Source organism: Salvia hispanica, chromosome 2, assembly GCF_023119035.1.
Source record: "Salvia hispanica cultivar TCC Black 2014 chromosome 2, UniMelb_Shisp_WGS_1.0, whole genome shotgun sequence".
NCBI lineage: Eukaryota > Viridiplantae > Streptophyta > Magnoliopsida > Lamiales > Lamiaceae > Salvia > Salvia hispanica.
Genome location: NC_062966.1, coordinates 472,439 through 491,475, shown reverse-complemented (window position 1 = coordinate 491,475; position 19,037 = coordinate 472,439). Strand labels below are relative to the sequence as shown.

Below are 19,037 nucleotides of genomic sequence, written 5' to 3'. Positions count from 1 at the left end.
AAAAATGTACTACTCCATGAAAAACCCATGAAAATGTACTACTCCATAAAAATGTTATTTGTGTTTAGTGCGAATAATTTATTACTACTACTACTACTACGTTTTAGTTTTTCACTTTGTTCACATATGTACCAAGATTCTCCCACTCATTCATGCATTATTAATTAAATTGGTTTTCCTCAAAGTAATGGTGCTTTTTTAGTTAACCCCTGCGTTCATAGGAACTCCGACTCTCAGCCTTCTCCCACTCAAGCCATTAGGCACGTTCGTTACCGGGCCATATGATGGCAAGATCCTTCGAAATGCCATTCTGTTCTGTCCAAAATCCGACAGTGTTCACTCGATTGCCAATCACATTCACAATCTCAAATTCAGATGGTTGTAACTGACCATCACTGATGATATTGCAATCACCCCTCAAGCCTTTAGAAAGTAAATTCTTGATCAATGGAGCAAGTTTTGGACCACTATTAGAAGTCCCTATTGCTTCCAAATCCGTTAAGCTGCCTCCACCCGCCATTTTCTTGAATCTTGGAGATGCATCTGCGCGTACACGCTCCACAGATTCTGCTACAGCAGCTATGCTTTCATAAGCCCACAAACCAAAAGCATTCAGATCTGACCTTACAATCTCCGGATTCTCCTCATAAAACCTCTTCCTCCATCTTCTATCGAAGCTAATAACTTGGTCAGATTTGGGGATATGAGCCTTCACACCTACTACTCCCTGCATTGCTTCACTAGCTTCTGAATCCAATAAACTAGGTAGCGGATCAGCAACTATCCACGCGTACCCCTTGCTCATCATTCCAGCTTCTTTCGCCATTTGGAAGAATCGAGATGCAAGAGATGGTGGCATGTGAACCACAAACACCCTTGCCTGCTTCTTCTTGAGCTCATTCAGTTGTTGAAGAATCTCATCATTTTTAGCAGAAGGAGAAACTGCATATTGGGATGAGACAAAAGCATCCTCTCCCAAAAGTGGTACTGATCCACTTCCATATCTCGTATCCTCGTAGATAAAAACAACCTCCCTCCAACCAAAGTTCTTTACAACCGCAGCTACTGCCTTGGCCTGAGAAGCAGCACACCATGACGATCTGATGAAGTATGGTGAGTGGCGAGGCGATAGAGAGGGGCTCGTTGCTGGTGATATTATCGGAACTTTCACTTTGTCACCAATTTCCATCACATAGTGTGCTTGAATGGATGTTTGCGGCCCCAAAATCGCCACTACTTGAGTATTCTTCAGCAGATCAATGGCTGCATTTTCAGAAAAAGTTTCCAAGAAATGTAAACTTGTATTGAAGGAAAAGAGGTGTTATAGTATTTATATATACCTGCAGAAGCTGCAGAAACAACATCTTCTCTTGAATCCTTGAAATGTGGCACGATCACAGTGCTATAATTAGTGTTTTTGGAGTAGAATTCTTCAATGGCCATAGAAATGCAAGTTTTGTACATCTTTCCTTGAATTGTTTGAAGATCAAGAATAACTCCGACGTCAACCTTTGCATTGAAACTGCTCAATGGAGAAACGCAAGAGGTCATATACAAAAGCATAAGCAACAAATAAAAGAGTGGTTTCTGCATTGGAAATTTGGAAAAGTATTAAGAATCTAATAAAAATGAATAGTATCTACTTGGGAAATGGATCGATGAAGCAACACTTGTATATATACATATACGAGCATGCAAAATTCCAACTTTGGAAAAATGAAATGATCACGTAATTACGCTTTACTAAGTCTTTGATTTTAATTAAAAAAGAGTGGACTTGTCAATAAAACAACTGAAGATTCTGTTGATTTTGTGGACGTGTATGCTTTTAATTTGCAGGAGAAGCTCTGACCAATTCTAGCTCATATGTTTCTGAATCTTGACAAAAGAGGAAATGTTTTAGTCTTAATTCGCTATGTTTTAGTCTTAATTCGCTATGTTTTATTCTTCAAGAAATTTCTGATAGTTTGCATCCTAAGTTTATGACCTTCAATCTCTAAACATGCATAAAACAAAATCATAATTTCCAATATCTGGTAAAAACTTTAATAATACTCCTACTAATATAATTAAGATTCTTATTTTATCAATAAATAAAATCCATAAATATTAGTACTAAAAAATCATTAGTTACACTTATAATTAAATTTACTCATATATTAATGTATCAACATGTGCAGAATATAGTACATATTTTAATTATTTAATAGATATATGCATTTTCATCAATATAGTATTAATTAATAATGGACTGCTCCGTATTTCTTTTCAGGGAATTAGTAGTAACTGATATACTATTGTGATAACTTTCATAGTTCAAACTTCAAACATGACATTTATTGAAATGCTCCATAGATTCCGCTAGAAAACGTTCAGTTTTGAATCTGATGTAATTAATCAACTACATCAATTGAATTCTTCATATATACTGTATGACGTAATTAATCAATTGGAACATTGGGTCCAAATTCCTCCAAATTAATTGAATTTAATTTTTTATAGTTTGAATTTATCTGATAATAGTACTTCATATGACCATATTCAACTTCTTCTTTTCTTTTATTTCATAATTATGTCAATTATAATATCTATATTTAATAGACATAATCATGTCAGTTATAATGGTTGGTGGTGGTTCTTTAATAAAAAAAAATCCCCTCCAGAGATTTTTTTTTCACGTGTGTGTTATTTTAGTTTTTTCTTCAAAGTACATACGTTACCATGATGTTAGTAGGGAGCTGCAAATTTAAATAATTTGTAAATTGAGTCAAACATTAAGTCAACAATTCATGTAGTACTACTGTACTAGTATAACATTTTTTAGACCCAATAAAATCTGCTCAAACACATGTAATGTGACCAACATTGGCATAGTAAAAAAAATCATACAATCTTGGAGTACAATTTTTTTTTTTATCAAATCTGTCCCAACCTATTTAAAATGTTAATTACCCTAAATAATACACTATCAAATCTATCACAAAATTAAATTTCCGGCACCAAATCGGTGATTTGACACGCCGGAGGTCGATTCTCTTCCAAAATAATAAAAATGTGTACCAAAACATTAGCACACGAGAGAAAAAACACATAAGTATACAACAACACTAATTCTAAAATGATAGGAGTATTATCAAATTGTTGAAAGTGAATAACAACAAAATGTTTCCAACCAAAATTCATGGCAATTCCTTTCTTCTAGTACAACAGCCAACATATCTGATTTCAATCATCTCAAAACTAATCTAAAATCGAAACAACAACAGATAAACATAACTGTAGAGAAGCGGCTCACTCTGCTCTATCGTCGACCTTAGGCTCTGCAGATTTCTCGACGGCATCTGCTTGGTGCCAGTGCCGATCCCGCTCTATTCCCGGCAATCTTCCAGGCCTCTCATAGGCTGCCCTATTCTCCCTATCAGATGAAGGACTCCATTTTAGGGTCTTTCCTGTCTGCTTCTTTTCCGGCAACACCAGTATACTTTCTTGACACAACTCAATTTGGTGATGAGTTTTTCGGGGACGGCTCCTCCTTCTGTGGCGGCTCCTCCATTTGGCAACACTTTTCCGACAGCCTAGTTGAAGGCGTAGCCTTCAGTCATCTCTCCTCCTTCTGATTTCTCCGGTTAACTGGCCATCGATGTGTGAGTTGCAATGCAGTAGCTTTCTCGCCCTCTCACCGGCGGGCATCTTTGACTTCTCCGCCAACATACATTTGGGGAGGGATTGTTCGGTCGGCTACTTCTTCTCCCCCTCAGCCGGACAAACCAAGGACCCCTCCTCTGTTTTCTTCTCTTGACAGCGGCTGGGCGGCTCTATCGGCACCATTGATCTCTTGGTTGAGCTGCTCTCGACAGCCTCGGCTCTTCTTTCGGTGGTACACACTGTCCTTCTCTCTCTCGGCATTCTTCTAGGCACGATGAATCGTTTGGCCCTAGCCGGACGATTCATCGAATTCTCTTCTTCCATTTTTTGTGTTTGTAAGATTGTGAAAGATGCTACTCTGCGGCCTTTTTGACAGCATCGGTTCTTTCCTCTGCTATGGCTGTCCGACGACTTCACTTTCGGAGTCTTCTTGCCTTCCTCTCTTAGATCTCTCTTGCTCGCTTCCACCTCCAGATCGATGCTCACACCGGCGACCAATCGACCCCTACTTGCTAGTTCTCCGTCGGCTCTATCGCCGCTTGCTGCTGCTGGCAATGAGTTGGTGTCGTGCTGCATTCACTCAGCCTTCTCTGTTTTGAAAAGGGAGACTTGGCTCTTGCTGTGGCTTTGAAGTTGAGTAGAGAGTGGCTGAAAATTTCTTGGTGGACAGAAGGCTTGAATTTTGGTGATATTTTTTTTTTTTGAACAAACTAACAAAGGATTGTTGGTGAAGAACATTCTATTGGGTAGAATTTCAGCCTCTTGCTTAAATGCAGGCCTCCTCATTTGATTGACTTTTTTTTTGTTTTTTTTTTTGCTATAGAGACAGATCGATCCATATGGAGGATCGAACCTGCTCTGATACCATGTTGAAAGATAAAATGCGAAAAATAAAACTCAAGAACTCTTGAAGACTACATTTTAATTGATTTGAATTGTTATTTGAGATACTTTCTACATAGGTATTTATACGACTCTATATATAAATATACCTAGGAATTATACTCATTGAAACTCTATATTGTAAATGTTACCCACTTTCCAAAGATTGGGACTCCACACTTTCTCTTCCCAACATACTTGGACACTTCAATTACTCTTTCCAACAGTAACCATGAATTGATCCAATGGCTAGACAATAAGGGGAAGAATTCCACTATATTTTGTGTCTTGGGAGTGAGTATTTTCTTAGTAAGGAAGATATATTAGAGCTTGCTCATGGTTTGGAGCTTTCCAACTTCAACTTTATATGGGTGATTAGGTTTCCGAAAAGAGAGGAGAACAAGATGGTTCTAGAAGATTCCTTGCCACAAGGGTTTCTTGAGAGGGTTGAGGGGAGGGGTTTGGTGGTGGAGGGGTGGGCCCCACAGGCACAGATTCTAGGGCATGCTCAATGTTGGAGAGCATGAAATTTGGTGTGCCCATTATAGCTATGCCTATGCATCTAGATCAACCGCTCAATGCTAGGTTGGTGGAGCAAATTGGTGTGGGTGTGGAGGTGGTCAGGAACGACTGTGGGAAGCTTGAGAGGGAGGCGGTGGCCGCGGTCATACGCAGCTTGATGGCCGATGAGGGCGTGAGGAGGAGTTCTATGTCCATGAGTGAGAAGCTCCAAGTGAGAGGGGACCAAGAGATTAAGGAGGTTGTCCAAGTGTTTGTCAAGCTTTGCGAGAACAACAAGAAGAACAAGACCAATGACTAACTGATTTCTGGTTACTTCTTTATTAGCAGGTTGTAAAATGTAATTTTGTAACGAACGTATAATTTGATTAAGTTAATCACAACGATTATGTTTTATGACCGATTTGAGGTACATATCATTATTTTTCGTGTAATATTTATGTTTAAAAATAGTTTATCCGTCGATTTTTCATGTCTACCTGAAAATAATCATGTAAAAATATAAATGGATCAAATCGATAAATTAAGGACACAAAGTATGGGAGCTAATTGGTCTAGAGCAAAATCATAAAATAGATAACCAAATCAACTTACAATAATTTTCCAAGTATGTTCATTTGTATATTGCGCCTTGCGGTATTAAGAGTCACGAAAAAGATTGAAGATTTTAATTTATAATAATGAGATTAATAACACTGGTGATTATACTATTGATTTATTAGTATTATACGAATTTGTTGGCAATTGAAACATAAAATGAATGTAGCGATATCCCACATTGCAAAGACCTTAATCCACTATATAAGTCTCATGGGCCTCTCCTCCTATCATCAATTGGTTTTAAGATGGAACTCATGGACTTCTATCATGGTATCAGAGTGGGTCGCCTACTGTGGATCAATTGTTTAACTGACCCAGCAGTATATCTGGGCTTAAAATTTGGTCCGGTGGTCCAACCGATCGAGAAAAAAAATGGGCTAGTTGTCCAACCGATCATAAAAAAATCCAACCCCTCCAAGGTTCACCTTGAAGGGTTTGAGGGAGGGTGTTGGCAACACTTGAAACATAAAATGAATGTAACAATATCTCACATCAACGTACACAAAGAGCTTAATCCACTATATAAGTCTCATGAGCCTATCCTCCTATCACCAATAAAAAATTGGGCTAGTTGTCCAACCGATCATAAAAAAGTCCAACCTCTCCAAGGTTCACCTTAAAGGGTTTGAGGAAAGGTGTTGGCAACAATTGAAACATAAAATCAATGTAACAATATCCCACATCGGCGTACACAAAGAGCTTAATCCATTATATAAGTCTCATGAGCCTCTTCTCCTACCACCAATTAGTTTTAGGATGGAATCCATCAATTTCTATCGGAACTTAATGTTAAGTTTTAATACTGTTACATCCCAAAATATATATGTAATACTTATTTTGTACTTCATCACATATAATTATTCTATGGCCATGAATTTGTCATTTGAACATTATAAGTTGAGGATTAATTTTCTATATTGATGTTGTTTCAGTATAGAATTATTTCAGTTGTTAAAGTGTGATTTGTCTATATGTAATTGAGATCCAAAGTGTTTTAATTGATATAAATTGGCCTATCCAATATTTTGGGTTTGGGTTTTAGCTGGCCCATTGTTTTGAGTGGGCCTCTACCTGCCAAAATGGCCCAGACTCGGTTTCTCACAAATCTCCTAGCCCTTCCACAACAAAATCAAGATCATTAATTGTTCACTCTCTTAATTAAATTCTATTAAAATAACAAACACAAAAAAGCCCTAGTTCTTAAAGAGAATAAAGTTGCGGTAAATAGGGCACAAGGAAAATGGTTACAGTTAAAAGTTACGGTTTCTCTAAAAATTTCATATATAAGGCGTATATAACTCTATAAATAAACTGATTCTTTTATCACCATACCCACATCAAGATCTCTTTGGATAAAACAAAGATTTTGCAAAATATACACCATAAACCAACAATATATTTTCTTGAAATACACACAATGGTCTCTCAACCATACAATTGATTTTATTTATTCAATAATAAATCATAAATTCGTTTGAAAAAAACTAATTCATCCCTTTCGAATCACATATCAACCCTAAATTTGGAGAAAATATTCCCTACTATACTATAGACATACCAAATGCCAATATGAATTGGAGTGTCAAATTTTGAATCTAATTCTATACATAATTCTAAAATATGGAAAATTTCCCCAGAACTTAAAAACATCATCTCTGGTGAAATAATGAATAAAAAATTCGTATTACCAATTCGAATCACATATAAACCCTAAATTAGGAGGAAATATTTACTCCTCCTATAGACTTACCATATGACAATACGAATTGGGTGTCATCCTAAATCCATCCACGATTCTATTAAATTTCCTCCAAAATTTGTGATCACATAGAAACATAAAAAAGTGAAATATTGTGCTATCTTAATCGAATAATGAAACAAACGAATTCTTGGTAAGAAATATTCACACAAAAGATTAATATGGAAACATTGCGACACTCGATCTATAAAAATGGCACCATCTCAAGAACTAACTTCATCACACACGCAAAAATTTCTTCTCTAAAAAAAAAAAAGTTGTCATGGATTCTCCATCAAACATCCTAATGTTCCCATGGCTCGCACACGGCCACATCTCCCCCTACCTCGAGCTCGCCAAGCGCCTCTCCCGCCGCAACTTCGTCGTCCACCTCTGCTCCACCGCCGCCAACTTCAAATCCATCGAGAAGGATCACCAGCACTCCATCCGCCGCGTCGTCCTCCACCTCCCCGAGACGCTCCTCCCGCGCCGCCTCCACACCACCAACGGCCTCCCCCCCGAGCACATGGAAGCCCTCAAGGAGACGCTCGACCTGGCCGCCCCCGAGCTCCGCCGCGTCCTCTCCGAGCTCCGCCCCGACCTCCTCGTATACGACTTCCTCCAGCCGTGGGCCCCGCAAGTCGCCGCGGAGCACGGCGTCCCCGCGGTGGAGTTCATCACCAGCAGCGCCACCATGAACGCCTACCTCTTCCACTTCTTCTCCCCCGCGGCGGCCGAGGACGACTTCCCCTTCCCGGAGGTCTACTACCGGGAGTACGAGCTCGTCCACCGCGACCGCCTGCTCGCGGTGGACGAGGGGGTCAGGAGGAACGCCTTTGCCGGGGTGCGCCGCTCGAACGGCGCCGTTTTGATCAAGGGGTTTAGTGAGATTGAGGCCAAGTATAGTGACTACTTGGCTGAGTTGCTTGGGAAAAAGGTTGTGCCTGTTGGTGCCCTTGTACAAGAAGCTACTACTTCCATTAATGGGAGCAATGAATTGATCAATTGGTTGGACAAAAAGGAGAAAAATTCCACTGTTTTTGTGTCTTTTGGAAGTGAGTATTTTCTTAGTAAAGAAGATATTCTAGAGCTTGCTCATGGCTTGGAGCTTTCCAACTTCAACTTCATATGGGTGATTAGGTTTCCCAAAAGGGAGGATGGTAACAAGATTGTTCTAGAAGATTCCTTGCCACTAGGGTTTCTTGAGAGGGTTGAGGGGAGGGGTTTGGTAGTTGAAGGGTGGGCCCCACAGGCTCAGATTCTAGGGCATGAGAGTGTGGGGGGTTTTGTGAGCCATTGTGGATGTAGCTCAATGATGGAGAGCATGAAATTTGGTGTGCCCATCATAGCTATGCCTATGCACATTGACCAGCCCCTCAATGCTAGGTTGGTGGAGCTCATCGGTGTCGGTGTGGAGGTGGTCAGGGACGGCCGAGGGAGGCTCGAGAAGGAGGTCGTGGCCGAGGTCATAAGACGTGTGGTGGGCGACGAGGGGATCAGGAAGAGTGCTGTTTCGATGAGGGAGAAGCTCCGGCTCAAGGGGGACGAAGAGATTGATGACGTTGTGGCCGTGTTTGTGAAGCTTATTTGGGAGAACAAGGTGATGAAGAAGAGGAACAAGAAGAGCAAATGGCTAGCTTTCACTGAAATACTCTATAGCATTTTTTAGTTTGTGATATATTGTTACTTACTAGTACTAATTTATTTTTCATGTTAGTTACTAGTAGTAGTACTAGTTTCTTTTTTGAGTCCGCTGCATATAGTTTTTTAAATGCAGCTGGTTTTTATTCGGACACCATAATCTGTAATTTTTTTAAATGCAGTTGGTGAATTTGAATTGTATTTGAGTGAATTATGAGACTAATCTTTTTTTATATTAGTGACATGATGCAATGCCTTTATAACTTTGGCTGTGTTTTTTAACTTAAACCAAAACTTTAAATATTTAATAATGGTTGTAAACATGCATTGACTTAATTTACGTTGACAGAATATAATATCATAAAAATATGATTGAGTTAGTTTTGTAAGAAACAATGGTTAAAAAAAATAGTTGATCGTCAAATTTTGAAATCTCCATGATATCCTGGATCAAAATCATTAAATAAACATATACACCAAATTATAATGGACTTTAGTTTGAACGAAAATTAAAAAGTTCGGAAATCAACTAAGTAAATAATGCTTCTAAATTTCTACGAAAATTACTAAGTAGAGGGAAAAAATTTCTAAATTAAATCATATAGTACTCCATACATGGATAAAAACCAGAATAATAATCAAAGGTTAAATGAGGTTGGCCGATTCAATTTTTGGGTTAGCCCATTTTCAGAGTGGGCCTATAGCGTAGTTAAACTATATCTACTCTTAATTCTCAACAAATTATATTAAAATTAATTCTTAATTCTAATAAAAAAAATATATACTAGGAAAATGAAATAAATTAAAACAAATCCCTAAAATCGGATCAATACCTCTTCTTAAGATGCTTGAATTACTAGGTGGTGTTTTTAAAACAGGCAAGTAGAAGATTGGATTCTGTATGACAGTGACTTTATAAAACACTTTCTTGTTTTATTTGTCCATTTGATAAACATTTTATTGTGATTGAACGATGAATTATGCTACTCACTACTGAGTTAATAAGATAAAATTGAGAATATAAGACCAAAAGCATCCACAATACAATGTCGTAAGCCCCCTTTTATAGCCTCATTCTAGCCATTTAAATAATTAAATTTTAGGAAAAAAATACATTAATTGAAATAAAAAATAAATATCCATAATTTATTTTATTAAATATTACTCCCTCCGTCCCACTTTAGGAGTCTTAGTTTACTATTTTTGGATGTCCCACTTTAGGAGTTCCGGTTGGAATATTTTATAAATAGTATTAGGCCCCACATTCCACTAACCTTTTTTCACTCATCTTTTATTATAAAACTAATATTAAAAGGTATGACCAACATTCCACTATCTTTTTTCACCAACTTTCATTTACATTTTTTAATACTGTGCCGAACTCAATCGGGACTCTTAAAGTGGGACGGAGTGAGTAGTAATAATTGAACACGAATAGTAACAAGGGGATAAAACCGTCTTTATACCCAAAACGAAATTAGGAGTTCCAATCTAAGCTCAAAAAATAATCTTCTGCCCAAATTCAACGCGTTGGATTTTGTTGATTCGTTAAAATTGTTGAATTAATTATCTAAGATTAAAAAATCGCTGAAAGCTGAACTCCGCTGAAGACTTTTCGATCAATTGTTCGTTTGATTTTGGGTTTTCAAACTCCGGTAAGGATTCAGTTTATACTACTGTTTTTTGGCTCTTTTATTTTCGGATTTATGTTTCATTTTCTAATTAGATTGAGTATTCAAGAATGTGAGAGAGATTACCGATTTGTTTAATTTTCTGATTTTGATTGATAATCGATTACGCTTGTACGCAATTGGGGTTGGATCAATTTGGGAAATGAAATTATCGAAAGCTAGAAGTTCCTAAATTTGCCTCTGGGGATGTTGGGGTATAAGGGCTATGAGTTTGACTGCATTCTTGGGAAATTTTGGCTTATTCGTTGATGATTGAACAATAGGTAATTATTTCTTGGATTTGTAGCAATGGTGGTTGTTGAGCAGAAGATGCTGTTAATGTTTCCTCATTCATTAGTTGCCGCCTTAGTAAACACCTTTCTGTGCATCTATTGGTGAATCTGTTGTGATTCCTCGTATCACGTAGAGATTGCTTTTGCTGAATACTGATGAAGATGGCAAGGAGCTGAGTTTCTATTGAATTTGTAAAGTTTGTAGGAAGTTAGCACTTTAGTAAGTTTTTCTTCGATAAGAAGTGGCAATCACGACCGGGGCCTAATTTAACATCTGAACTGTGGCGCTGTTTAGTGGGCGCTTATTTAATTGATTTAAAGAGATGGGAGCATGTTGGTTAAATATAATGGATGGTGGCTTAAATAGGTGTTTGGTGTGATTACAATACAGATATTGCCTAATTTACGAGGATTTAGAGAATAGGAGCAGGTTGGTTATAAATAATAGTGGATGGTAGCGGAAATAGATATTTGGAGTTATTACGATATTGCCAAATGCTCCAGTGCACTAAAAGTTTTTCACATCTGATTTGATATTCTTCCAATTTGGGAATTGTTATTTGATCATGTCTGAATGATCTCCTCTTGCATCTGGCATCTGAAAATGGGAAAATGTACTGTCTGATTATGATCTTCTGTTTTGATGTGTGTGCTATTGAATTACTTCAGTGGAACTTCGGTCATTGAAATTTCAGTGTAAGTCGTATTGTGTATTGCCTATTGGCAATTTAAGGAAAAGAAGAGGAAAATGTTTTATAAAGTTGAAGACAAACTTTCGCTTAGCAGGGAACATCCTATTCAAGGCTGTGGACAAGATCAATATCCCCTGTAAGCTACCTTCAAATGGCCGAAAAAGCTTGTGTAAAGCGCCTCCAAAAGGAATATAGAGCCCTATGTAAAGTAAGTCGTTTTCAACTTCTGGAAATGTTTGAAATCTCAGGCATGGGGCTATGGATATTCTTTCTGGTAAACTTCATTTAACGTTATATACTAATGATGTCACATACAGGAACCTGTCTCCAATGTCGTGGCACGTCCTCTGCCAAATGACATCCTTGAGTGGCGTGAGTCTTCCCTTACTTTTTCGTTAAAATTTACTTCTATTGTTCTTTTATTATTATTTTACAGTAGTATGTGGTTCCCACCTCTTTCTGAACATGTTCTTAAGCATAGATTACTTTCATTTTTCCTGGGAATATAAATAGTTTCTTTCTCATTCATTTGACAAATATGTTTGTCCACAAGTAAATGATTGGTTATACTTTGGAACCAGCTAATAATGGTAGTTCATCACTTCATCTACATTTTCCTGCAGCATATTAGTTGATGGGAGGTTAGTTCCCATCTTTTATTGTTGCCTAAGATGCTCTTCATAGTATTGATTGTGGGAATTGCGGAAAAGATGAGACATGTTATTTTCCTTGTGATGGGGTTCTTCTTTCAGTTATATTCTCATTGAAGTCTAGATCTTTGATAGTGTATCTGAAGAGCTAAATGGTGTCACTGGTGTTGATTATTTTGTTCAATTTATGATAGCTAATGATTGTTTCATCTACTATTGATATGGCTCTTTTTCCTAATTCTGCATTCAGATTATGTTTTGGAGGGAAGTCAAGGAACGCCCTTTGCAGGTTTTTGGCTCTTTTTTTCCCATCTTTAACATGTCTGATTCGGGGAAAAATAGTTATAAATGGGGTACATGCGCACTGTGTTTATCTGCTGATGAACTACAGCTACTAATGCTTTTAGCCCTGGTCTGTTTTGTGTCTTTGTACTAAATAATTGTCTTTAATTTCTTTTACAATCTCTGATCATTCAAGGTGGATATTACTATGGAAAGATAAAGTTTCCACCAGAGTACCCATTTAAACCTCCAGGAATCACGTAAGTTTTCATCTCTTATGCCATGTCTACTCATTTAAGCATGATGTGGCAATCTACTGTTGAATATTTTTAAATTTTTAAATGTTCTCCATGTGCCGTGTAGCATGACTACTCCAAATGGACGCTTTATGACACAAAAGAAATTATGCCTGTCCATGAGTGATTGTAAGTTATTTGTTGTTGCTTTAGCATATTATTTCCTTGTGTTATCTGTACTCAATTCTCTTGTGTCACACTATTTATTTGATTCCTTTTCCAGTCCATCCTGAGAGTTGGAACCCCATGTGGTCTGTCTCAAGGTAAAGGATTTCGAGAAAAATATCACTCTTCATTTTCTCTACCAATTATACAAGTTTATTGTGCTGATTTTTCCCATTTCTATGCAGCATACTGAATGGCCTCCTTTCATTCATGGTGGGTTCCATGCTAATGGGGAGTTTGATCATTTTAACAGCTATTTTTACATTGAAACCCTTACATGCTAGTAAACTAGTTTCCACAGTCGAAATATACAACCAGGTGCTATTTGTTTTCTATTTTGTTTCAGATGGACAATAGTCCTACCACTGGCAGTGTCTCAAGTACAGACGCAGAGAAAAAGAGGCTTGCAAGTACTTCCCTTGCTTTTAATTGTAAAATGTAAGTCTTACTTAAGGATATGCATTCTCTTTTATCGTCATTTCTTGGTCTGCGTAAGATGAATTAAAGGTTCACACATGTGCCCTTTTATTTTGTTTATTGTTACCAAATCATCAGTTAATTAATTCACCAATATATTGCTATTGAATGATGAACATTAGTTACTTGTTTTAACATCTGGGAGTTATGATTGATCTCAAAGCTCTCTTTTTTGCTCAAAACAGCCCAACTTTTAAGAAACTATTTCCAGAGTACCTGGAGAAATACGAACAACAGTTAGCGACCGAGCAATCTGCTGATCAGGCAGCACAAGAATCCGTCAGGGAAGAAAGTTCCCGCCCCACATTAAAGAAACGTGGATCCCAGGTGGAACCGAATAGCGTAGACGTCCCAAAAGAGGTAAATAACCAGCAGAAACGCGGGTCTTTCCCTACCTGGTTGTCAGTGATGCTCGTTTGCATTTTCGCTGCTGTAATGGCTCTACCCCTGCTTCAGCTGTGATGTTATATGGCCATCTTGAAAGGGATATTTTGAGTGTGATTTAGGTGTAATATCTTATAAGTGTTAAATGTACCGAAACAGGACCTGTACAGTGGTCGTGCAAATGAAGGAAATATGATTTGAATCCATGTATTGTGTATTACTCCTTTCAGTAGTATACCTCACCCACTTTTTTGTGCTCTAAAAGAGTAACTGTTTTGGAATGACCCCTTAATAGTGGGATGACTCATTACATAATTAATCAAAACATTAAATTGAAGTGCATTAGCTGAGGTTTCAATTCCAATGCCTGAAATCCTCTGTTTGTCTTTTCCTCCTTTTCTGGTCTTTTGTCATCTACTTGAGCTTCCACTTCCTCCACTGAAGTTGAATATTTATCCTAGTTATGTTTAGTTGATGAACTATTTAATATATATATAGTATTAACTTTGAAAATTGAAAGTTCAGTTGTTTAAACTTTTGCCAAATTCTTATTTTGCATATCAACTTTAAAATTCGCCCATAAATTACTGAACTTGTTTTGCATATCAATTTTAAAATTCGCCCATAAATTATTGAACTGTTGCAAGTAATATAATTTTGAGGCTAACATGACTTGATGACTTATTAAATTGACACTATCGAAAGTCATCCAAAATAACCTACTACAACACATAGTAAACATCAAAATGACATCAATAATAGTAGTACTAAATTAAAGAATATATTGCTTGCTGAATTTTTGTACACTTTTCTTCTTCAAGACCATCAACTCACATTATTTGTCAAAAGTTCACATGTTCATGTCACATTGTGAATAAGTCCCAAGTTCTAACTCCTAAATACATCTAAGTTCATTTGGAGTTATGCAATGAAATATTTTGATTTGGTAAATTTCATTTCTCAAGAAAAGGGTAAGATATCATATATCATGGGATCCTCCGAAACATGCGGCGTGAATTGATAATGATGAAATAGAAAAACACTATGATGACAAATATTATTAGGTTGTGGCTTTCCACTACTTCTTGCTTTACAAAACATCCTTTTCACCACTATTCATTAAACCAAACTTTATGCTTAATTTAAGTTTGAGTTTATTTACACCAAACTTCACTTCACTTCTCCATGATTTCATGTCTAAAGACCTACTAAGCCAGCAAAATGAAGGACCATTTTTTGTAAGCAATCTTCCCTTTTATGAGATATTCTCTATTTTCATATTGATATTTCGGTAAATTGACAAATAATCACGAAAGATAGTCAGATATGATACATCCCATGATTTCAAAAATGAAATTATAAATCACGAAGTTTACAATTTAAACCAAACTTCACATCTTAACGCATTTTTGTCGGAAATGAGACAGATGAGATAATTGCGAAAATTGTAAACTTTGTGAATTGATAATTCAATTTTGAAAAGTGTCTAAAAAACAAGAACATGACCATCTTTCATTATTTATTTAATTAGTCGTTTTAGTGGACTATTATAACTTAGAGTAAACGTGACACACATCATAATATGGTTGAAATAGGATATGATCTACTTTGGTAACATTGATTCCCATTTTGATTTTGCAAAAAACTTACCTTTTCTTGAAGATATTCTCTCTCTCTCTGTGGAAATTTCAAACGTTAGAAGTAAGTAGCTTTCACTGCCAATCCAACAGCTACAGTTTTCCAAAATTTCCAAAATTTTCATGTGGCCTTGCATACATATTAGCTGGCCTTAACGTTTTCACACATTATGCAATGTGAATAAAAAATCACTATAAAATCAAAAACAGAGATATACTATATCATTTGCTAGACAATTTCATTGTGTTATTTGCTCTCTCTCTGCAAATTCAAGATCATTTCCAAGGTAAGAAATAGTTCAGTGTGTTTTTTCACCAACTGAAAATCTTCCAAGAATTTATATTAATCTCTTTTTCTTTTCTTATATATACATTGATTGCTATTCTCTTCATCTTCAGGCAAAGATGAATGATTCTGCAGATGATTATAGCCATGAATTTGATTATCAGTCAGATTTCACACAGGTTTGTTTGATCCCATGTAATATTCATTTTTTTTTTTAATTTTGAAGTCTTAATATTACATCTATTTTTAAGTTATTGCATATTTTTGGATTCAAAATCTTTTTTTTACTAATTATTTTCTTTTCATATTTCAGTTCTTGAAAGAAGCCAAAAACAGCACCTTCCAAGTGAATCTAAATGGAGTAGAGAAAAAGGAGACAAAACAGTTGGATTGGGAGAAAAAGCACAGGAAATCATGGAAAAAATCCCTATTTTCTTGGTTGAAGAATGGCACTAGAAGTAAAAGTAAAACACTCAATCAACCATCTCACTCTCACACCACTTGCCCCGCCTCGAGGGCGAAGCGTGCCAACATGTCGGGGCCAATCAGACGATCTACTGGTGTTGTCGGTGCATCGTCTGAAAGGACCCGACGTGCGGCATCCGGGCCCCTGGCCGGGCTTTTTGGTTCGACCGGGAGCCCGAAAGGAGCATACATGTGCCTTGGAGAGATTAAAGAGGAGAAGATTCAAGCTTATGGGCCTATATATATGGTCACATAGTTTTGTTTGATTTTTAAGGTTAATTTCGGGATATAGAATTTATTGAATTTTGGATGAGTTGAGACAGCAATTGGATAATTGTTTGGTGCCATCTTGTGGTAGACCACATATTTTGCTTGCAGTTGGATCAACATGGCATATTGGCAATGGCACCCCTAATAAAAGTTAATGTTTTTATTACCCTACAAAATATTAATAGATACACATTGTCAAAAGGTTGAAAACAGGTAAATTCTAGTCTTATTCTATTTTGGTGAGTTCCGCAATTTTTAAAATCAGACGAAGAAACCATAAAGTTTAGATTTTGGTCGCAATTATCGCATGGCAAAAAATTAGTTAAATTATATCTGATATGACAGCTGATGAATTATACGTAAACATCATTGGTAGTGAATTAAATTATATCCTCTATTCATAAAGAAAATGACGTCGTTTCATTGAAAAACATAGTGTCACACATAAGCAACATGATTTTTTTTGTATCATGTGGTAATTGAGAACAAAACAAACTTTATGATTTTTCGGAGTAATTATTAAAGTTGCAGAATGAGCCAGAATTTTACTATACTTCATGCCTTTTCCAAATGTTGGCCCTTTAAAAAACAACGTATGCAATATTGTGCATACTTCTCATTTCTCAATATCTAATTCACATCAACAAACATTACTCTAACTTCCATTTCATTTCAATCTCTCATCATCTCACAAAATCAATAGTATTACTAAAAAGAGATGTGGATCACAAAGCATAAGACAAAGAATCAAACTTTAAAAATCTTGATATATACTATAGTATAATAACCTCTTGAATACATAGCTATTACATTGACAAACTATGCAAGATTTCTCAATAGAGAATCTAACCTATATCTTTATACAACAAATTAAGCATATCCCAATTCATATATGCTGCAAGAAAACAACTAACTCATCTCCATCAAGAATCAAAGAACATCTAACAAATAATCCATCTCACAACCTCTCAATCATCTCTATAAGCAAATCATAGCTCAAACTTTTTGAACCATAACCATAGTGAAAAAGCCTAATACGTCTAATGTGAACATAAAACCAAATCTAAATCAATCAACTCAACCCTCTTACTCCTTGTTCAAGATCAAGATTTCTTGGTGTTGAAGGATTCACCCTTCTATTGCCACTAAGCAGCCTCTTCAACGACCTCAGCCTCGTTGGGACCGTGGATTTCTGCTCGTCCTCCTCAGCTCCCTCGTGAGAGGGGGCTGAGGACGAGGACGAGGAGGATGAGGTCGAGGTCTCTCCATTGCCTTGATGGCCCTCTTCCACACAAGGGGCAAAGGTGCTAACTTGAGTCTCATTCCCCCAAATCAACACATTGGTTGGGAAATTAGGTATCACAATTGCAACTGAATCCTCCACCGCTGGATCTTGAACCACACCCTCCCCATCCGTGGCGAATTCCTCGGATTTCGCCACGGGGTTTCTGCAGAGAGGGCAAGTGGAGTGGGACTGAAACCACATGTCAATGCAATCCACATGGAATCCATGGTTGCATTTGGGCAAAAGTCTTGCCTTTTCACCCTCAGAGACTTCACACAGACACACAGCGCATTCCAAGCCCTCTTTGAACTCTTTCGGGTCGAACACCGTGATGGGTATGTTTTTGAGCAGCGAAGGGTCCAATCCGCGGCGGAGGGCGGAGGCCGCCGCCGCCTCGTGGTGGCCCGCCGCGAATTCGAGGTGGCGCCGCCGCGTGGCGGTGGCTGTGGTGCTTTCTTGGCGGCGGTACCAGTACCTCCTGGCGTAGAGGTGGAGGCAGAAGACGAACACCACCACGAAGAAGAGGAGGACTATCGCCACCACCATTATCTTCCCCGTCAGCTCAATCACTCCCTCGTCTCCGATCTTGCCGCTGCTTAGCTCCGCCGCTTCGGCCATTTTTCGAAAAATTGAGGAAAGATTGAGTCTTTTTTGTGAAGGGACCCGAGATTTCGAAAGGGTTTCTTCAAAGATTCGATCTTTATCCAAGAACTCAAAAGGGTTTCATCAAATAGCTGTACCAAAATGTGTAGAGTTCTTGAAACTGAGAAAAAATGTAAATAGATAGAGAAAATTTGGAAATGTGATCTTTTGAAGAATGTGAGAGGTTTCTATATGTAAGAGAAGCAGGAGGGAAGTTGCAAGAGAGGTCGTGGAAGTGAAGAGATCAGTCAACGGAGAAATGTAAGAAGGGAAAGAGGCCTACACGGCGGCGTCTAGAATGGGTGCAAAAGCAAAGAGACCAACTGCAATTTGATGGAGGCTTTTAAATTTCTAATTGACTTGTATTTTTTATTTTATTTTTTATTATTACTGATAATTTTTAGTGGTAGAATTTTAGATGGAGGAGACGAAGATTTTAGATCATTGACTTGTGTTGATTTTGCGTTTGACCATGAAAAGAATTTCAAAGTCTTCTAACTTCTGTTTTCAATCTTGTA

The 19,037-nt window shown here is 37.3% G+C and overlaps 5 protein-coding genes and 1 pseudogene across 8 annotated transcripts; 4 read left to right on the top strand and 2 right to left on the bottom strand.

Moving 5' to 3' along the window:
• Nucleotides 1-256: 256 nt before the first annotated feature.
• Nucleotides 257-1,593, bottom strand: LOC125205063 (glutamate receptor 2.7-like). The gene is made up of 2 exons (XM_048103866.1): nucleotides 1,341-1,593; nucleotides 257-1,263 (listed from the first exon to the last, which is right to left on the bottom strand). Exons 1-2 carry the CDS (start codon nucleotides 1,591-1,593, stop codon nucleotides 257-259), a joined length of 1,260 nt encoding a protein of 419 aa, XP_047959823.1.
• Nucleotides 1,594-3,162: 1,569 nt separating this feature from the next.
• Nucleotides 3,163-5,347, top strand: LOC125205058 (annotated as a pseudogene).
• Nucleotides 5,348-7,667: 2,320 nt separating this feature from the next.
• On the top strand, nucleotides 7,668-9,053 carry LOC125205057 (beta-D-glucosyl crocetin beta-1,6-glucosyltransferase-like). The gene has a single exon (XM_048103856.1). The coding sequence runs from the start codon at nucleotides 7,668-7,670 to the stop codon at nucleotides 9,051-9,053; it is 1,386 nt and encodes a 461-aa protein (XP_047959813.1).
• A 1,446-nt stretch (nucleotides 9,054-10,499) lies between these two features.
• Nucleotides 10,500-14,140, top strand: LOC125203302 (ubiquitin-conjugating enzyme E2 34-like). Of its 3 annotated transcripts, XM_048101616.1 has the most exons (11): nucleotides 10,500-10,680; nucleotides 11,658-11,684; nucleotides 11,775-11,888; nucleotides 11,998-12,052; nucleotides 12,581-12,619; nucleotides 12,809-12,872; nucleotides 12,976-13,037; nucleotides 13,132-13,171; nucleotides 13,259-13,286; nucleotides 13,420-13,511; nucleotides 13,736-14,140. In XM_048101616.1, the coding sequence occupies exons 3-11, from the start codon at nucleotides 11,832-11,834 to the stop codon at nucleotides 14,010-14,012; spliced, it is 714 nt and encodes a 237-aa protein (XP_047957573.1). In that variant the 5' UTR covers nucleotides 10,500-10,680; nucleotides 11,658-11,684; nucleotides 11,775-11,831; the 3' UTR covers nucleotides 14,013-14,140. The 3 variants fall into 3 exon arrangements, with proteins under 3 accessions (XP_047957573.1, XP_047957574.1, XP_047957572.1); XM_048101617.1 differs by lacking the exon at nucleotides 11,658-11,684 and having other exon boundaries at nucleotides 11,772-11,888; XM_048101615.1 differs by lacking the exon at nucleotides 11,658-11,684 and having other exon boundaries at nucleotides 10,501-10,680.
• A 952-nt stretch (nucleotides 14,141-15,092) lies between these two features.
• On the top strand, nucleotides 15,093-16,770 carry LOC125208500. Of its 2 annotated transcripts, none has more exons than XM_048108136.1 (3): nucleotides 15,093-15,172; nucleotides 15,971-16,036; nucleotides 16,171-16,770. In XM_048108136.1, the coding sequence occupies exons 1-3, from the start codon at nucleotides 15,128-15,130 to the stop codon at nucleotides 16,576-16,578; spliced, it is 519 nt and encodes a 172-aa protein (XP_047964093.1). In that variant the 5' UTR covers nucleotides 15,093-15,127; the 3' UTR covers nucleotides 16,579-16,770. The 2 variants fall into 2 exon arrangements, with proteins under 2 accessions (XP_047964093.1, XP_047964094.1); XM_048108137.1 differs by lacking the exon at nucleotides 15,093-15,172 and adding an exon at nucleotides 15,571-15,858.
• A 569-nt stretch (nucleotides 16,771-17,339) lies between these two features.
• On the bottom strand, nucleotides 17,340-18,845 carry LOC125204026 (RING-H2 finger protein ATL3-like). The gene has a single exon (XM_048102565.1). The coding sequence runs from the start codon at nucleotides 18,493-18,495 to the stop codon at nucleotides 17,665-17,667; it is 831 nt and encodes a 276-aa protein (XP_047958522.1). The 5' UTR covers nucleotides 18,496-18,845; the 3' UTR covers nucleotides 17,340-17,664.
• Nucleotides 18,846-19,037: the final 192 nt, after the last annotated feature.